The sequence below is a fragment of the Bos indicus x Bos taurus genome, chromosome 6 (assembly GCF_003369695.1).
Source record: "Bos indicus x Bos taurus breed Angus x Brahman F1 hybrid chromosome 6, Bos_hybrid_MaternalHap_v2.0, whole genome shotgun sequence".
Lineage (NCBI taxonomy): Eukaryota > Metazoa > Chordata > Mammalia > Artiodactyla > Bovidae > Bos > Bos indicus x Bos taurus.
This window is the reverse complement of record NC_040081.1, coordinates 15496440-15516010: the sequence shown is the minus strand read 5'-3', so window position 1 is coordinate 15516010 and position 19571 is coordinate 15496440. Positions and strand designations below refer to the sequence as shown.

General features: G+C 39.6%; 1 protein-coding gene across 3 annotated transcripts in view; it reads right to left on the bottom strand.

Moving 5' to 3' along the window:
• ELOVL6 (ELOVL fatty acid elongase 6) overlaps nt 1-19571 on the bottom strand; it is a 133983-nt gene that overhangs the window by 48879 nt on the left and 65533 nt on the right. For all 3 annotated transcript variants that reach the window (XM_027543836.1, XM_027543834.1, XM_027543837.1), the window contains one exon: nt 2506-2637. In XM_027543836.1, the coding sequence (XP_027399637.1) occupies nt 2506-2637 (132 nt within the window). The remainder of the gene's footprint in view (nt 1-2505; nt 2638-19571) is intronic.

The window sequence follows — 19571 nt, the reverse complement described above, 5'->3', positions numbered from 1 at the left end:
CATACACAAAAATCAAGCTATGAGCACTACTCAAGATGGGGAAAGGATTCAGGAGCTAATCTGAAGAAATTCCCTCTGGCTAAACATGGGTTAACTTAGCATCAAAAAGAATAATAGCATTGGGCTACAATACATCATATCCAAATTCACCTCACACTCACTGACATGTAAAAAAGTACAATTCTGTAAGTTCATAATGATACTTAAAAACACCCATTATTATTCACATGCTAAGTAATCAAATTAATTTTTTTGAAACTGCTAAATATGACTAAAGAATCAAGTACTTATCCTTGCTTTTGTTTCACTAACTTCTTATAAAAAGTCCTATCAAATCTAAATATAATAAAATTTCTAGTTCTGTTGACTAACAAAAAATACAGGGTTTCAGAAGAACGCAATCAGTAACATCCTGTCTGGTGGAAACTCTAAAAGAGAAACAATTTGGATTATCCAAAGAATGGATTGGAAGTGGAAGGAAAGACAAAACCTATAAGTTAAATTGGGTGAGGATTTTTTACTTTTGTTTAGGTCCTTATCAGTTGACTATTTTATATATAGAGAATCCCAGGGACAGGGGAGCGTGGTGGGCTGCCATCTATGGGGTCGCACAGAGTTGGACACGACTGAACAGACTTAGCAGCAGCAGCAGTGTGTATAAGTCCATTGGGTCAAAATTCTTAAAAATAAATTGTACAAAAAAAATTTCAAACACCTGGAGAAAATGGAGCACTCAATAAGAAAGAATTATTACTAATTTAGGTGAGATTAAGGACACTGACCAGTCTAGTGAGACTACTTAACTTTTAGAAATGGTATCATTTCATTCAGAAATAGTTGAGTCTGTAATAGTTCCCAATAATTTGGGTCAAGGGAGAAGTTGGTGGGAACATAGATGAAACAGTATTGATAACTGTTTAAGCAGGAGAACAGGTGCGTGGGGGTCCCTGGACTTTCTTCTTCCCTCTTATATGTGCTAAGGTTAAAAAAACAGAAGATAAAGGTTCAGGGGATGTTGAAAGATCTGTAAAATGCTGAAAGGCATCATCAAGATAATTTTTCCCTCAAATATCAAAGTACTTAAGGTGAGGCAGACTCTGTGAACCTTCATTGTAAATAAAAATGAAAATGCTGCTTTGTATTAGAGAATTAGGACCTGATGCATATGAAATGGAAGGAGTCTTTAGTGGTAGGTTCAGATCACAAGTATCTCACATGTAGTGCCTTATGAAATGCACCAAAATAAAGAGTGCCTGCAGTAGCAAGCAAGCACATCAGTGTTTCAGATGCAGGGAGCCAGCCTGACGGAAATGTACAGATCAGAGTTTGTGAAAATTCTCTTCCTGCCTGATCATCTTTAACAAAGCCTTAAGTGACTAATGAGGCCTTTAATGAGTCCATGTGTTTCTCATTAGTGGTGCATGCTAAGTCGCTTCAGTCGTGTCCGACTCTGTGACCCCATGGATTATAGCCCACCAGGCTCCTCTGTCCATGGAATTCTCCAGGCAAGAATACTGGAGTGGGTTGCCATGCCCTCCTCCAGGGGATCTTCCCAACCCAGGGATTGAAACCAGTGTCTACTGTGCTCCCTGGATCGCAGGCAGATTCTTTACCACTGAACCCCTGGAGAAGTAGAACTGTTAATATGTAATACAAGAAAAGTAGAAATACTCCTATATATTAGAAAGAATAGGTTTTTATTCTGTAGCATATTTATATCTGCTTCCTACCCATCCCCAGGCCTAGTTATCAACCTCCTGGTTTTGACAAGCAAAACACAGAAGGAATAGGTGCCTTTGTTAGCACTGTAGGTAAGTTCTGGCACCTGTTTGGATACCAGCTGTGTGTCAATTCATCTTATGATTGTCAAATCACCAAATATTACAAAGCTAGACATGCTCCTTCAGGGTTCCAAGAGTGTGTTTGCATGTTGGCTGGCAGATATTCTTGGAGAGACCAGGCCTGATCCTGACCAGCCTCTATGACGAGTTTTGTCTGACGCAAAGTAAGACCTGAATGCATAAGCATATGCCTGTGAGTCAATTCAGGTGGAGGATGCTTTGGGGATATGGAACAGAAGCATTTTCTGGTCCAGTGTCTCATCAAATGCTCGAAAGCTATTTTTGACTATGTACCAGTCAATTAGAGTATGCCCACCCCATCTGAACACTACCATACACTTCCACAGTTTATTGCTGCAGTTTACCCCTACATCTTTATTTATACGCCAAAAAATGGAACTGATGCACTGCTTCTAGTCCTAAGACATAAACTGAGTTACTGCACGAACAGTCTGGACAAGAGAGGAGATGGCCTGAGTGTTCTCAAAATGAAGAGAGCATGGCAAGCTTGGCGGCATGAAGCCTTTCCCTCGGGATGTGGTGCTATTTTACATCCTTAAGGATAAAAAATATGAGATGCAGGATTAAACGTTGTTGTCTTTCAGCTAATCTGATGAAATAGATGGATTTTATTTGGAAAATGAAAAACAACAAAAAAACCTACCTGAAGACTGCAAGGGTCAGAGACCAGAGCACTAAAGGCTTCCTCAGCTCGAACTTCGCCCGCTTGTTCATTAGGTGCCGACCACCAAAGACAAAGGCAGCATACAGGGCGGAAAACAGGAAAGATTTCTTCCTAGGAACAAACAGAAAAACAAAATCTTATGAAATAAAGAGCTTTAAGCAATTTATCTTTATTCATTAGAAACGTATATTGCTTCACCAACTTTTCTACCCCTCTTCTCTTCGTACTCACTGAAAATATACTCTTGGGAATGTGCCCCCTTCCCTAAAGAGAGAAATTTGAGTCCATTTGGCAACATGGTGGCTAGTGACTCCTCCCCTGATAAAGGAGGCCATCCAGGTTAACTCTTGTCAGGATAGATGTATTTTCTTTTGAGGCTCTGTAACTCTAAACATTTCATCAACATGGTACTGAGGTACAAAAAGAAATATTTTTACCAAGAGCACTGATTTTCAGAGTTTTTTGGACAATTTAGATAGATTAATTTAAAAGGACCATTTTGTTGGAAATAGAAAATCTAGGTGACAGACCTGTGTCCTAGGACAAGAAAGCCTTTAAAAATGCCATCTTCCTAACAGACTAATGATACTAAAGAATGACTATGGAGAAACACTTCATGATTTAAAACACTAAAACCAAGCTACATGAATTATGGCTCCTGAAAGATGGATTCCTGACACCTTCACTAGGGGAAGTGAAGTCGCTTAGTTGTGTCCAACTCTTTGCGACCCCGTGGACTGTAGCCTACCATGCTCCTCCATCCATGGGATTTTCCAGGCAAGAGTACTGGAGTGGGTTGCCATTTCCTTCTCCAGAGGATGTTCCTGACCCAGGGATTGAACCTGGGTCTCCCACATTGTAGGCAGATGCTTTACCGTCTGAGCCACCAGGGAAGCAGGGGAGGCAGGTATTAAACGTCAGTATAATCATTAATAATAAGCCTAATTGTCAGACATCATACAATGCAATAGGAAGAACACAGAACTTCTTACAGTACAGTGGCCTAAAACCTTGAGGTTGAATCTCGGCAAATATCTGATTTTTCTACCTGCTTATTGGAAGGAAAGTTATGACCAACCTAGATAGCATATTAAAAGGTAGAGACATTACTTTGCCAACAAAGGTCCATCTAGTCAAGGCTATGGTTTTTCCAGTGGTCACGCATGGATGTGAGAGTTGGACTGTGAAGAAAGCTGAGCACCGAAGAATTGATGCTTTTGAACTGTAGTGTTGGAGAAGACTCTTGTGAGTCCCTTGGACTGCAAGGAGATCCAACCAGTCCATTCTAAAGGAGATCAGCCCTGGGTGTTCTTTGGAAGGAATGATGCTAAAGCTGAAACTCCAATACTTTGGCCACCTCATGCAAAGAGTTGACTCATTGGAAAAGACTCTGATGCTGGGAGGGATTGGGGGTAGGAGGAGAAGGGGATGACAGAGGATGAGATTGCTGGATGGCATCACTGCCTCGATGGACATGAGTTTGGGTGACCTCCGGGAGTTGGTGATGGACAAGGAGGCCTGGCGTTCTGCAATTCATGGGGTTGCAAAGAGTCAGACATGACTGAGCGACTGAACTGAACTGAACTGATTGGAAAAGATAGGGGATAGAGCCAAACTGAAACATTCTGTTGTTAAATTGTGTCCAACTCTTTGCAACCCTGTGGACTGTAGTCTGCCAGGCTCCTCTATCCATGGGATGCTCCAGGCAAGAATACTGGAGTGAGTTTCCATTTCCTTTTCCAGGGGATCTTTCCCACCCAGGGATTGAGCAGGCGTCTCCATCTTGGCAGGCAGATTCTTTATCACTGAGCCACCTGGGAAGCCCAGGACATTCTGTAGGACAGCTGACTTTCTTTCTTCAAAATGTCAGTTGTAAGAAATCAAAATCTAGGGCTGTTCTATATTAAAAGCAACTCGAGAGACATAATTAAATATAACATGTTGAACTTCTGGGGATCTTTATTTGAACAGATGTTTAAAAAAATCTTTAATAAAATCAGAAAATTATCAGTCATAATTTTAAAAGTTCTTATCAGTTAATATTTATGGGTAAAATTATGTGTCTTGGATTTGCTTTAAAATACTCTAGGAAACAAACAGAACTCAGGCAACATTAAGAATGGAGAGATGAAAGGAGATTTAAAAAAAAAATGATGAAACACAGGGTCTTCAGCACACATTTATGATTAAAATGCTTCAAAAAATGGTCAAAGAAGGAAACCTACCTCAACATAATAAAGGCCATATATGATAAGCCCACAGCAAACATTCTCAATGGAAAAAACTGAAAGCATTCACCCTAAGTTCAGGAACAAGACAAGGGTGCCACTTTCACCACTATTATTCAACATAGTTTTGGAAGTCCTAGCTACAGCAATCAGAGAAGAAAAAGAAATAAAAGGAATCCAGATTGGAAAAGAAAAAGTAAAGCTCTCACTGTTTGCTGATGACATGATACTATACACAGAAAACCCTAATGATAGTATCCGATAATTACTAGAGCTAATCAGCGAATTTAGCAGCCTCAGGAAATAAAATCAACACACAGAAATCACTTGCATTCCTATATACTAACAATGAAGTATCAGAAAGAGAAATTAAGGAATCAATCCCATTCACCATTGTAACAAATATAGGAATAAACTTACCTAAGGGAGAAGGCAATGGCACCCTACTCCAGTACTCTTGCCTGGAAAATCCCAGGGACGGAGGAGCCTGGTAGGCTCCAGTCCATGGGGGTCGCTAAGAGTCAGGCATGAGTGAGCGACTTCACTTTCACTTTTCATTTTCATGCATTGGAGAAGGAAATGGCAACCCACTCCAGTATTCTTGCCTGGAGAATCCCAGGGACAGAGGAGCCTGGTGGGCTGCCGTCTATGGGGTCGCACAGAGTCAGACACGACTGAAGCGACTTAGCAGCAGCAGCAGCAAGGAGATAAAAGAACTGAATGCAGAAAATTGTAAGACACTGATGAAAGAAATCAAAGATGACATAAACAGATGGAGAGATATTCCATGTTCTTGGGTAGGAAGAATCAATATTGTGAAAATGACTATACTACCAAATGCAATCTGCAGATTCAGTGCAATCCCTATCAAATTACCAATGGCATTTTTCACAGAATTAGAACAAAAAATTTCACAATTCATATGGAAACACAAAAGACCCCAAATGGCCAAAGCAGTCTTGAGAAAGAAGAATGGAGCTGGAGGAATCAACCTTCCTGACTTCAGATTATACTACAAAGCTACAGTCATCAAGACAGTATGGTACTGGCACAAAAACAGAAATATAAACCAATGAAACAAGATAGAAAGCCCAGAGATAAACCCATTACTTTGCCAACAAAGGTCCTTCTAGTTAAAGCTATGGTTTTTCCAGTAATCATGTATGGATGAGAGAGTTGGACTATAAATAAAGCTGAGCGAAGAACTGATCCTTTTGAACTGTGGTGTTGGAGAAAACTCTTGAGAGTCCCTTGGACTGCAAGGAAATCCAACCAGTCCATCCTAAAGGAAATCAGTCCTGAATATTCATTGGAAGGACTGATGCTGAAGCTGAAACTCTAATACTCTGGCCACCTGATGTGAAGAACTGACTCATTTGAAAAGATCCTGATTCTGGGAAAGATTGAAGGCAGGAGGAGAAGGGGATAACAGAGGATGATATAGTTGGATGGCATCACCAACTCAATGGACATGTGTTTGAGTAAACTCCAGGAGTTGGTGATGGATAGGGAGGCCTGGCATGCTACAGTCCATGGGGTCTCATAGAGTCGGACATGACTGCGTGACTGAACTGAACTGAACCTATGCGTACCTTATTTTTGACAAAGGAGGCAAGAATATACAATGGGGCAAAGACAGCCTTTTCAATAAGTGGTGCTGGGAAAACTGAACAGCTACATGTAAAAGAATGAAATTAGAATGCTTCCTAACACCGTACACAAAGATAAACTCAAAATGGACTAAAGACCTAAATGAAAGACCAGAAACCATAAAACTTAGAAAACATAGGCAGAACACTGGATGACACAAAGCAAGATCCTCTATGACCCACCTCCTAGAGTAATGGAAATAAAAACAAAAGTAAACAAGATTAAACTTTAAAAGCTTTTGCACAGCAAAGGAAACTATAAGCAAGGTAAGAGGACAACCCTCAGAATGGGAGAAAATAATAGCAAATGAAACAACTGACAAAGGATTAATTTCCAAAATATACAAGCAGTCATACAACTCAATACCAGAAAAATAAACAACCCAATCAAAAAAGTGGGAAAAGACCTAAACAGACATTTCTCCAAAGAAGACATACAGATGGCTAACAAACACATGAAAAGATGTTCAACATCACTCATTATTAGAGAAATGTGAATCAAAACTACAATGAAATATCACCTCTCACTGGTCAGAATGGCCATCATCAAAAAGTCTATAAACAATAAATGCTGGAGAGGGAGTAGGGAAAAGGGAACGCTCTGCACTGTTGGTGGGAATGTAAATTGATACAGCCACTATGGATGACGGTATGGAGATTCCTTACAAAACCAGGAATAAGACCACCATGTGACCCAGCAATCCCACTCCTAGGCATATACCCTGAGGAAATCAATATTGAAAATGACACATGTATCCCACTGTTCATTCCAGCACTGTTTACAATAGCTAGAACACGGAAGCAACCTAGGTGTCCATTGACAGATGAATGGATAAAGAAGTTTTGGTACATATACACAATGGAATATTACTCAGCCATAAAAAGGAACACATTTGAGTCAGTTCTAATGAGGTGGATGAACCTAGAGCCTATTATACAGAGTGAAGTGAGTCAGAAAGAGAAAGAAATATCATATACTAACGCATATATATGGAATCTAGAAAGATGGCACCAAAAAATTTATTTGCAGAGCAGCAATGGAGAAACAGACATAGAGAATAGACTTATGGACATGGGGAGAGGGGAGGAGAGGGTGAGATTATGGAGAGAGTAACATGGAAACTTATATTACCATATGTAAAATAGACAGCCAACAGGAATTTGCTGTATGGCTCAGGAAACTCAAACCGGGACTCTGTATCAACCTTGAGGGGTGGACTGGGGAGGGAGATGGAAGGGAGGTTCAAGAGGGAGGGGCTGTATACATATGGCTGATTCATGTTGAGGTTTAAAAACAATAAAATTCTGTAAAGCAATTATCCTTCAATTAAAAAATAAAGTAAAAAAAAAAACAAACCCTTACATTTCAGGAAATACCTACCCACCAACAAACACTTTTAACGAACTTTGTTTTTGAAGACTGTTTTATCAACATAATGTATGAAATTAGGAAAACAACCAAGAGCTCAGGCATTCTAAACCAAAAGGCAAACTCAAGAGAATCAATTAAGTTTTAAGAACAGTTGGATCTAATAGAACTTCACCTTTTTTTACTACTAAATTATATAAGAACCCATAGGAAATTTTTAGCTCAAGTCCATCTTCATTTGAGTTATGTCAAATAACATAATAATTATTTAATTGGCTTCCTCATATATTGGCAAGCTGATTATTTTTCAAACTGTAAACCTTTTATTTTGTATTAACAAAATAAATAATTTTTATTAACAATCTTGTGGCAGTTTCAGGTGAACAGCGAAGGGACTCAGCCATATATACACATGTATCCATTCTCCTCCAAACCTCCCTCTCATCCAGGCTGGCACAGAACACAGAGTAGAGTTCCACATCCTATACAATAGGTCCTAGTTGTTCCACTGTTATTTTTAATGAAAATCTAAAAGTGGTAATTTTTAACAAGTCTAAAAAAATTTTCAGAAAAATAAATGGAATTTCAGAAATAAAAAAGATAAAAAAGAAAAAATAATGGAGAGATGAAAGGAGAGTAATAAAAAAAATGATGGAACACAGGATCTTATGAGTCCTTTTTTCTTTTTGTTAGGTTTAGGTGGGACTTTTAGTCAGGAAGGTCCAGGTAAATAGAATAGAATCTGCATGTCCTGCACATTTATTAGTGTACCAAGGAGAAGTGAACAATAGTATCGGTAATGCCATAAAGAATAAAAACACAAAGTTTTCGTAGAGTACAATTCAATATAAAGTAACAGAGGCCATGTATTACAAATAACTGAAACAACTGAGTACTTTCTGATATGATAAAGCAATGTTTCTTTTAAAATGGGTACTCTTCATTCAAGGGCTGAAAAATAAGTTCCGAGATGTAATACAAAAAGAAAAATGCATTCACCCAAAGAGGATTACTTGTAAAGGGCTTTGTATTTTTTCCCCAAACTGCCACGAATTGCTGACACATGAGAGATCTGATTGTTCACACAGCGTCACGCTTCTTCCAGTGATTGCCAGTGACTGACTTGGTGAACACCACCAAATAAAGTGGTGATTTCTGAAAGCAACTGGTAAATAGATTTAAATAAATCACTTCCACAAACTCTGGAAACATAAGACCTGGCACAGACTAGTGCTTAATAAATGTTTATTGAATGACCATGATCTTGTCATATTGAATTTTCTGATAAGAGAAAATATAATTAATGTACTCAAGGCACATGGAAACTCAGAGAACATTGTATAAATCAACAGTTGGTGGCTCAGATGGAAAGAATCTGCCTGCAATGTGGGAGAGCCAGGTTCGACCCCTGGGTTGAAAAGATCCCCTGCAGAAGGGAATCACTCCAGGATTCTTGCCTGGAGAATTCCATGGACAGAAGACCCTGGCAGACTACAGTCCATGGGGTCACAAAGAGTCGGACACAACTCAGCAACTAACAGTTTCACTTTTTCACTTTCCCTTTCCCAGTTAATGTCTTAAAAAGAATAAAATATTTAGAAAAAAAAATGATGCATTTTCTTCCTCCAGAAAGAAAGAGGCTATTTCTGTATTTCAAAGAGAAGCGGAAAAGTGAGACAATTTACGGAAACTGTTAACTATTCAACATTTGAAGAATAAAGCAGTTTTGGCCATAAATACATTTATTGCCTTACTCTTTTTAAGCTTGAAAGTGTATGGCATTACTTTAAAAATCAGAATCACTCTACTATGTGCACATAAGGATTCACTCAAGAAAAACAAAATTTATTAAGTTAATGTAGACAGTAGTCATAAGCAAAAGCATATATTCTTTTCTAAATTAAAGGTATTATGATTTAAGGAGTGATTCCTGGGGGTAGAGATAGTGCTAAAAAGCTTTGGTATTTAATTCTCTTAATCATCCTTAATGTAGGTAAAACATTTTCTTCATGTTATGACCAAGGAGCCTGACTTAGAGATTAAGGAGCCTGACTTAGAGATTAAGTAGCCTCAGTTCTATGGTAAGAAGAATTTATCTGCTGTATTATAAGAATTCCTTAAACCCCTTTACAGAATTACAAGGCTGTTCTGTAACTTTGTGGCACCCTGTTTGTGAAAAGATGAAGAGGAAATCTCTATACCTTTGTTTCAACTGCCACATTTTCTGGGCAGTGGAAGTCTTTGATCCAAATTCTCTTCAGAACAAATTCACTATATGTATCCCTGAAAACTCTTCCTTTCAACAATTTATTATTCTTTCTCTTGCTCATTCACTCTAATTCCAAGTTCTGTTATAGTTACATTAATTATATTACTCCCAATTATGAACCAAGTTAAAGAATGTCTATATGATCCTATCATTCTAGCCTAAGGGAAAAATAATGTGCCTTGAAGAATGAACCAAAGAATAAAAGTCCTCCCTCTGTAGTCTTTCCTCAAATTTCTTCAGTTCTAGAATGAGAATTAGTCCTAAGGTACTGCTAGGTTCCTGGCCGGGGCTGTTCCCTTTTCCACATGTTTGCTAAAGATCTCTTTAAGAATCTTCAAGTCCACAGCTAGGGCAACCAAGTTGATCAATATAAACATGCAGAATTTGAGAACTGTGAGGGACAAATGTTCTACAGAAAAGGAAATGAGGTGGGGCATGCTGATGACATTGGTTGTTCAGGGTCACGTGGCTGCATTCACACATATTGGTCAAAACTACCAAAAATTGAAATGGCTGTGATCAAGCATGCAGGTAAACAAAAATCAATTGTCTAGGCTCTATCTGGGTCCCAGGCAGTCAATAATGAGCACCATCGCTTCAGTCATCTCTGACTCTCTGTGATGCTATGGACTGTAGCCCGCCAGGCTCCTCTGTCTATGGGGATTTTCCAGGCAAGAATACTGCAGTGGGTTGCCATGCCCTTCTCCACTAGTGGTAATCACTAGTTTTCCAGGGGATCTTCCTGACCCAGCGATTGAACCCACATCTCTTAACATCTCCTACATTGACAGGCAGGGTCTTTACCACTAGAGCCACGTGGAAAGCCCCCAGTCAATCATATGAACTGACTATAAATATTATAATAAAAAACAAGTTACTTATTGTATCCTACATAAATCTTCCACTGTGGTGAAATTTAAATAATGTTTTGGTAACAATGGATGGACTTGGAAGGCCATTATGCTAACTGAAATGAGACAGATAAGAAAGAATACTATATGAAATTACTTATACAAAGAATCTAAAAAATACAACAAACTAATGAATATAAGAAAAATGAAGCAGTCTCATAGATATAAAGCACTACTGGTTAACAGTGGGGAAAGGAAGGGGAGGGGCAGTATAAAGGTGGGAGGGTAGGAGAAATCAACTGTTGGATATAAGACAGGCTACAAGGTTGTATTTTACAAATGGGAAATATAACCAATGTTTTGCAATAACTGTAAAAGGAGTATAAACTTTAAAAATTGTAGTAAAAATGAGTAAATACACAAAAAATAAAAATGTTCAATATGCTTTGAGGTAATTGAGAACTAAGTTTAGGGTTCTATTAAGAGAAGGAGTCATCTGAGGAAGCATTAACTGAGTAAAAATTTATCATTCATAGTTGAATGTTATGATTTTTCCATTTTGCTAGAAGATAATTTTTCTTTAGCCAAAAGGGTGATTTAAGTGGATTAAAACTGTATTTCCATCCTGGTATCTCTTTGGTAAAGTTTCAATTACAGTCAAGATGAATAATGACTTGCTGCAGGCCCACTTACTATTTAATGTGGATAGATGACGTCCCTAAAATTTCAACAGGAATCCAATAATACTTCATATTCTGACAGGCCTCCATAGCTGGGTATAATTGTAACACTGCACTGTTTTATCACCAGATAACTAGAAATTTCTAGATGGTATGGACTCTGGCTTACTAAATGTACTCTTAAATGCACAATCATACAGCACAACCTTTAACTGTAGGTACTTAATACTTTTCATATTGTTCATGGGGTTCTCAAGGCAAGAATACTGAAGTGATTTGCCATTCCCTTCTCTAGTGGACCACGTTTTGTCAGAACTCTCCACCATGACCTGTCCATCTTGGGTGGCCCTACACAGCATGGCTCATGGTTTCATCGAGTTAGACAAGGCTGTGTTCCATGTGATCAGACCAGTTAGTTTTCTGTGATTGTGGTTTTAAGTCTGTCTGCCCTCTGATGGAGAAGGATAAGAGCTTATGGAGGCTTCCTGATGGGAGAGACTGACTGAGGGGGAAACTGAGTCTTGTTCTGATGGGCGGGGCCATGCTTCAGTTCAGTTCAGTCACTCAGTCGTGTCCGACTCTTTGCAACCCCATGAACTGCAGCACGCCAGGTCTCCTTGTCCATCACCAACTCCCAGAGTTCACTCAAATTCACATCCATCGAGTCACTGATGCCATCCAACCATCTCATCCTCTGTCGTCCTCTTCTCCTCCTGCCCCCAATCCCTCCCAGCATCAGAGTCTTTTCCAATGAGTCAACACTTCGCATGAGGTGGCCAAAGTACTGGAGTTTTAGCTTTAGCATCATTCCTTCCAAAGAAATCCCAGGGCAGGTCTCCTTCAGAATGGACTGGTTGGATCTCCTTGCAGTCCAAGGGACTCTCAAGAGTCTTCTCCAACACCACAGTTCAAAAGCATCAATTCTTTGGCACCCAGCTTTCTTCACAGCCCAACTCTCACATCTATACACGACTACTGGAAAAACCATAGCCTTGACTAGACGGACCTTTGTTGGCAAAGTAATGTCTCTGCCTTTGAATATGTTATCTAGATAGGTCATAACTTTCTTTCCCAGGAGTAAGCATCTTTTAATTTCATGGCTGCAGTCACATCTGCAGTGATTTTGGAGCCCCCCAAAATAAAGTCTGACACTGTTTCCACTGTTTCCCCATCTATTTCCCATGAAGTGATGGGACCGGATGCCATGATCTTCATTTTCTGAATATTGAGTTTTAAGCCAACTTTTTCACTCTCCTCTTTGACTTTCATCAAGAGGCTTTTGAGTTCCTCTTCACTTTCTGCTATAAGGGTGGTGTCATCTGCATATCTGAGGTTATTGATATTTCTCCCGGCAAACTTGATTCCAGCTTGAGCTTTTACCAGCCCAGCGTTTCTCATGATGGACTCTGCATATAAGTTAAATAAGCAGGGTGACAATATACAGCCTTGACATACTCCTTTTCCTATTTGGAACCAGTCTGTTGTTCCATGTCCAGCTCTAACTGTTGCTTCCTGACCTGCATACAGATTTCTCAAGAGGCAGGTCAGGTGGTCTGGTATTCCCTTCTCTTTCAGAATTCCCCACAGTTTATTGTGATCCACACAGTCAAAGGCTTTGGCATAGTCAATAAAGCAGAAATAGATGTTTTTCTGGAACTCTCTTGCTTTTTCCATGATCCAGCAGCAATTGTTGGCAATTTGATCTCTGGTTCCTCTGCCTTTTCTAAAATCAGCTTGAACATCTGGAAGTTCATGGTTCATGTATTGCTGAAGCCTGGCTTGGAGAATTTTGAGCATTACTTTACTAGTGTGTGAGATGAGTGCAATTGTGCAGTAGTTTGAGCATTCTTTGGCATTGCCTTTCTTTGGGATTGGAATGAAAACTGACCTTTTCCAGTCCTGTGGGCTGCTGAGTTTTCCAAATTTGCTGACATATTGAGTGCAGCACTTTCACAGCATCTTCTTTCAGGATTTGATATAGCTCTACTGGAATTCCATCACCTCCACTAGCTTTGTTCGTAGTGATGCTTTCTAAGGCCCACTTGACTTCACATTCCAGGATGTCTGGCTCTAGGTCAGTGATCACACCATCGTGATTATCTGGGTCATGAAGATCTTTTTTGTACAGTTCTTCTGTGTATTCTTGCCACCTCTTCTTAATATCTTCTGCTTCTGTTAGGTCCGTACCATTTCTGTCCTTTATCACTCCCATCTTTGCATGAAATGTTCCCTTGGTATCTCTAATTTTCTTGAAGAGATCTCTAGTCTTTCCCATTCTGTTGTTTTCCTCTATTTCTTTGCATTGATCGCTGAAGAAGGCTTTCTTATCTCTTCTTGCTATTCTTCGGAACTCTGCATTCAGATGCTTATATCTTTCCTTTTCTCCTTTGCTTTTCACTTCTCTTCTTTGCACAGCTATTTGTGAGGCCTCTCAAAAAGCCATTTTGCTTTTTTGCATTTCTTTTCCATGGGGATGGTCTTGATCCCTATCTCCTGTACAATGTCTTTCCCATTCTGTTGTTTTCCTCTATTTCTTTGCACTGATCACTGAGAAAGATCATTAAGGAAGATCATTCATGATCATTAAATCATTAATGTCTTAATAACCTAGATAACCATGATAGTGTGGTCACTCATGGGGAGTGTGAAGTCAAGCAAGGCTTAGGAAGTGTTACTACAAACAAAGCTAGTAGAGGTGATGGAATTCCAGTTGAGCTATTTCAAATCCTGAAAGATGATGCTGTGAAAGTGCTGCTGTCAATATGCCAGCCAATTGGGAAAACTCGGCAGGGCCCACAGGACTGGAAAAGGTCAGTTTTCATTCCAATTCCAATGAAAGGCAATGCCAAAGAATACTCAAACTACCACACAATTGCACTCTCACATGCTAGGAAAGTAATCCTCAAAATTCTCCAAGCCAGGCTTCAGCAATACGTGAACTGTGTACTTCCAGACGTTCAAGTTGGTTTAAGAAAGGGCAGAGGAACCAGAGATCAAATTGCCAACATCCTCTGGATCATCGAAAAAGCAAGAGAGTTCCAGAAAAACATCTATTTCTGCTTTATTGACTATGCCAAAGCCTTTGACTGTGTGGATCACAATAAACTGTGGGGAATTCTGAAAGAGATGGAAATACCAGACCACCTGACCTGCCTCTTGAGAAATCTGTATACAAGTCAGGAAGCAACAGTTAGAACTGGACATGGAACAACAGACTGGTTCCAAATAGGAAAAGGAGTACGTCAAGGATATTGTCACCCTGCTTATTTAACTTCTATGCAGAGTACATCATGAGAAACACTGGGCTGGAACAAGCACAAGCTGGAATCAAGATTGCCGGGAGAAATATCAATAACTTCAGATATGTAGATGACACCACCATTATGGCAGAAAGTAAAGAAGAACTAAAGAGCCTCTTGATGAATGTGAAAGAGGACAGTGACAAAGTTGGCTTAAAGCTCAACATTCAGAAAACTAAGATCATGGCATCTGGTCCCATCACTTCATGGCAAACAGATGCGGAAACAGTGGAAACAGTGACAGACATTGTGTTTTTTGGGGCTCCAAAATCACTGCAGATGGTGACTGCAGCCATGAAATTAAAAGACGCTTGCCTCTTGGAGGAAAAATTATGAGCAACCTAGACAGCATATTAAAAAGCAAAGACACTACTTTGTCAACAAATGTCGATCTAGTCAAGGCTATGGTTTTTCCAGTGGTCATGTACAGATATGAGCGTTGGACTATAAAGAAAGCTGAGCGAAGAATTGATGCTTTTGAACTATGATGTTGGAGAAGACTCTTGAGAGTCCCTTGGACTGCAAGTAGATCCAATCAGTCCATCCTAAAGGAAATCAGTCCTGAATAGTCAGTGGAAGGACTGATGTTGAAGTTGAAACTCCAGTACTTTGGCCACGTGATATGAAGAACTGACACACTTGAAGACCCTGATGCTGGGAAAGATTGAAGGTGAGAGGAGAAGGGGACGACAGAGGATGAGATGAGATCACCGACTCAATGGACATATGTTTGAGTAAACTCTGGGAGTTTGTGATGGACAGGGAGGCCTGGCGTGCTCCAGTCCATGCAGGTCGCAAAAAGTCAGACATGACTGAGCAACTGAACTGAATACTTTTGAGATAGTCATTCTACAGCCCAGTTACATTAGTTATAGGATTTCCCAGGTGGCGCTAGTAGTAAAGAACCCACCTGCCAATGCAGGAGACATAAGAGATGTGGGCTCGATCCCTGGGTTGGGAAGATCCCCTGGAGAAGGAAATGGCAATCCACTCCAGTAATCTTGCGTGGAGACCCCACGGACAGAGAAGCTTGGTGGTCTACAGTCCATGGGGTTGCAAAGAGTCAAACACAACAGAAGTGACCTAGCACACATAAGAAGTAACCAACCAAATAAGGACCACCCAAATGCAATACGGATATGTTTGTATATACCCTTTCTTCCCCTTTTATTTCTGTCCCTGTGATTAATGAAAATAGCCCGTAATTAATCAAAACAATAGTTTTATTTTTTATCTTCAGAAATCTGGATTTCTTCATCATGCTATATTGTTCCAAATCATTCCTACATGTTTTGCCTATTCTGACCTAGTCTGTGTACCTGCTTATGATTCGTATTGATATTTATTGTTCTATCTAACAAAACTTCTTAACGAGCGTATGTGTGTGTCTGTGTGTGTATATATATATATGTATATGTATATATATATATTCAACTTTTTTCTTTTCAACTCCTGGGATTACACTGAACCAGCACTTAGTAGCTTGAGTTGCCCATCAAAATCTCTGCCAGATGACTTGCACTCCTTTGGAAGTCAGACAGGTTTGAAAATGGCGAAACTTTCATGTGGGTAGCATTTCACACAGGATAATTGCTAATGAACCCCATGGGGAGATGACCTGAGCGTCTTTATATCAGCGATCTTGTTATAATGGCTACTATGTACATGTCAGACACAAGGAGTTGTGAAAGAGAAAATATGCTGTGAGGGAGAAAAGGAACAAAAAGGAGACCTAAAAGGACTTTGGCTGATCTATCTGGTACACCTCCTGAGCTGAAGAGTGTGAAGCCCAGAAAGTATGCTGCTCAGTAAGGCCACATCTCCTTTAAGATTTCTCCTTTAGTTTGGTTGTTGATTCAAGTCAGAAAAATAATTCAAGGTTCTAAAAGTAAATTGTAGGACACACATGAATTGGAGACTAAAAATCAGTGAACAGAAACCTCAAGTAAATACAGTCCGGAGACCTGAAGGGGAAATTCCCGTCCCGCAGCCATCTTCTCTTTGTTGTTTTAGTGGCTAAGTCGTGTCTGACTCTTTTGCAACCCCATGGGCTGCAGTCTGCCAGGCTCCTCTGTCCATGGGATTTCCAGGTAAGAATACTGGAGTGGGCTGCCATTTCCTTCTCCATGGGATCTTCCCCACCCAGGGATCAAACCTGTGTCTCCTGCATTGGCAGGCAGATTCTTTCCCAGTGAGCCTCTAGGGAAGCCCCTGTGACCATAGCAGAGACCAACAGGAAAAAGAATGAGTTCTCTTTTTGCCTGGCAACAACATAGCCAATGAAAAGTCATGGATTCTGTTTATTATAGCCCTCTGTACTTCCTTATAAAAGCATTCTCCTTTCCTTGCATGAGATTCATCATGGTTGTAACACCCTAAACTGCAATTCTCTGCTGATCCCCAATAAATTCATCTTTGCTGGAGAAACATATGGTCATCTATTTGTTTGATGTCAAACAAGACCCAGAGACTGAAGGAAATATACTGCTTTCTCCCCCAACAAGACACTCAGGGGATGTGTATCGTGGTTACAATTTGATGAGGGTATAAAAGGAGGTTTTCTGGTGAGGGATCCTGAAATTATGCACAGTCTAGCCAGGGCAGGACTGTCACTTTCTTGAGAGTTCCACCAAGACTTCAAGCATTTTTCTATATTAAAAATGATGGGAAATTTTCAGCAGTTTTTATCCTTAAGTAAATTTTATCCTTAAGTAAACTGGGCATTAACTCTGTGCCCAGAAATTCTGAGAAATAATTTTGTGAATAATGGAGTATGTCCATAATTAATACAAATGGTGAGTTTATAACGGAAAGACAAGCCATTACTGAAGAAAAGGGTGTTATTCTAATCTGTTTGACCCAGCATATATTGTGTGACTTCTGAGCTTTGAGTTGCAAACACCTCTGCTTCTCATTCTGCTTTCCCCTCACATGCTAATTTAAAGATCACAGGTTCTCTTTATTTAAGGTGAGAAAACCATTTTTTTTTAATCATTCTATTGTCAAAGTAGGTCATGATCAAAGTAGTTACATTAATACAATGGATTCAATGACATGGTCATATATCACTTTCCAGGGAAGAGCACTCCTCTTAGGACAGACCTGTTGTAGAATGTTGTCTGTACATTATCTGTCAACATTTTTTTTCCCTTTGCTACAAAAAAAACCCCACAAACAAACAACCCCAACTTGATAAACTGTTTTCTTGTTATTTTCTTTTTACAATTGGAAATGAGATCTTTTGGGGAAAAATACTTTCAAAATGTGTAAAACACATACACACACAGCCCCCTAAAAAATGCCACCTCTCTAATGTTTAAATTGGTGAGATACCAATTAATTACCTTTGTTTCCCTAGATATTTTCACTTATTGATAAAAAATGCTGACATCTTTCCATCCATTCAAAATGTAATCATTTTTTTCATTTGCAGTGTGGTTAGTATGTCATTGAATGGTTTAAAAAAAAATTGCTACGTAGGAACAAATTCTGCCTTTGACAGAAAAAATGTGTTGGTGCTTTGAGGCGGACCCTTAAGGCTTTGGATGGATGGACAGATGCAAGAGAACTTGGGTGGGAAGAAGCAGTGGTGTCTGGCATGAGCTAAGTGGAGTGGAGAAATCTAGTTTGGAAATAAAGCGGAAAGTCAAAGTATGCAGAGTTCTGAAAACAGCAGAGCTAACTCTGCCTGCATCTTAGCTCAAAGTTGCAATAGGTATTAAGGCAGGGGGCCAGTAATTTGTTACCATTAATAATTAAAGTACAGTACCAAAATTTGTGGCTTAATTTTCTTTTCCTTCCTCCTTCTTAAAATATATTATGTGACTTGGATGCAAGAAGAAGAGGGGGAAGAATGATGGATAGTGATTCCAGAAAGAGAGAGATGGAGAATGCTGGTTTAAGTCATGGAGAGCAATGAAAGACTTAGAGATGGGAGGGGGCAGAATAAAAAAGCCTTTGACTGTGTGGATCACAATACACTGGAAAATTCTTAAAGAGATGGGAATACCAGACCACCTTACCTGCCTCCTGAGAAACCTGTATGCTGGTCAAGAAGCAACAGTTAGAACTGGACGTGAAACAACAGACTACTTCAAAATTGGGAAAGGAGTACATCAAGGCTGTATATTGTCACCCTGCCTGTTCAACTTCTATGCAGAGTACATCATGCAAAATGCCAGGCTGGATGAAGATCAAGCTGGAATCAAGATTGCCGGGAGAAATATCAATAACCACATATATGCAGATGACACCACCCTAAATGGCAGAAAGCAAAGAGGAACTAAACAGCCTCTAGATAAAGGTAAAAGGGGAGAGTGAAAAAAGTTGGCCTAAAACTCAACATTCAAAAAACGAAGATCATGGCATCTAGTCCCATTGCTTCATGGCAAATAGATGGGGAAACAATGGAAACAGTGACAGACTATTTTCTTGGGCTCCAAAATCACAGAGGGTAGTGACTGCAGCCATGAAATTCAAAGACGCTTGCTCCTTGGAAGAAAAGCTATGACAAACATAAACAGCATATTCAAAAGCAGAGACATTACTTTGCTGACAAAGACCCATCTAGTCAAACCTATGGTTTTTAAGATAGTCGTGTATGGATGTGAGAGTTGGACCATAAAGAAGGCTGAGTGCCAAAGAATTGATGCTTTCAAATTGTGGTGATGAAGAAGACTCTTGAGAGTCCCTTGGACTGC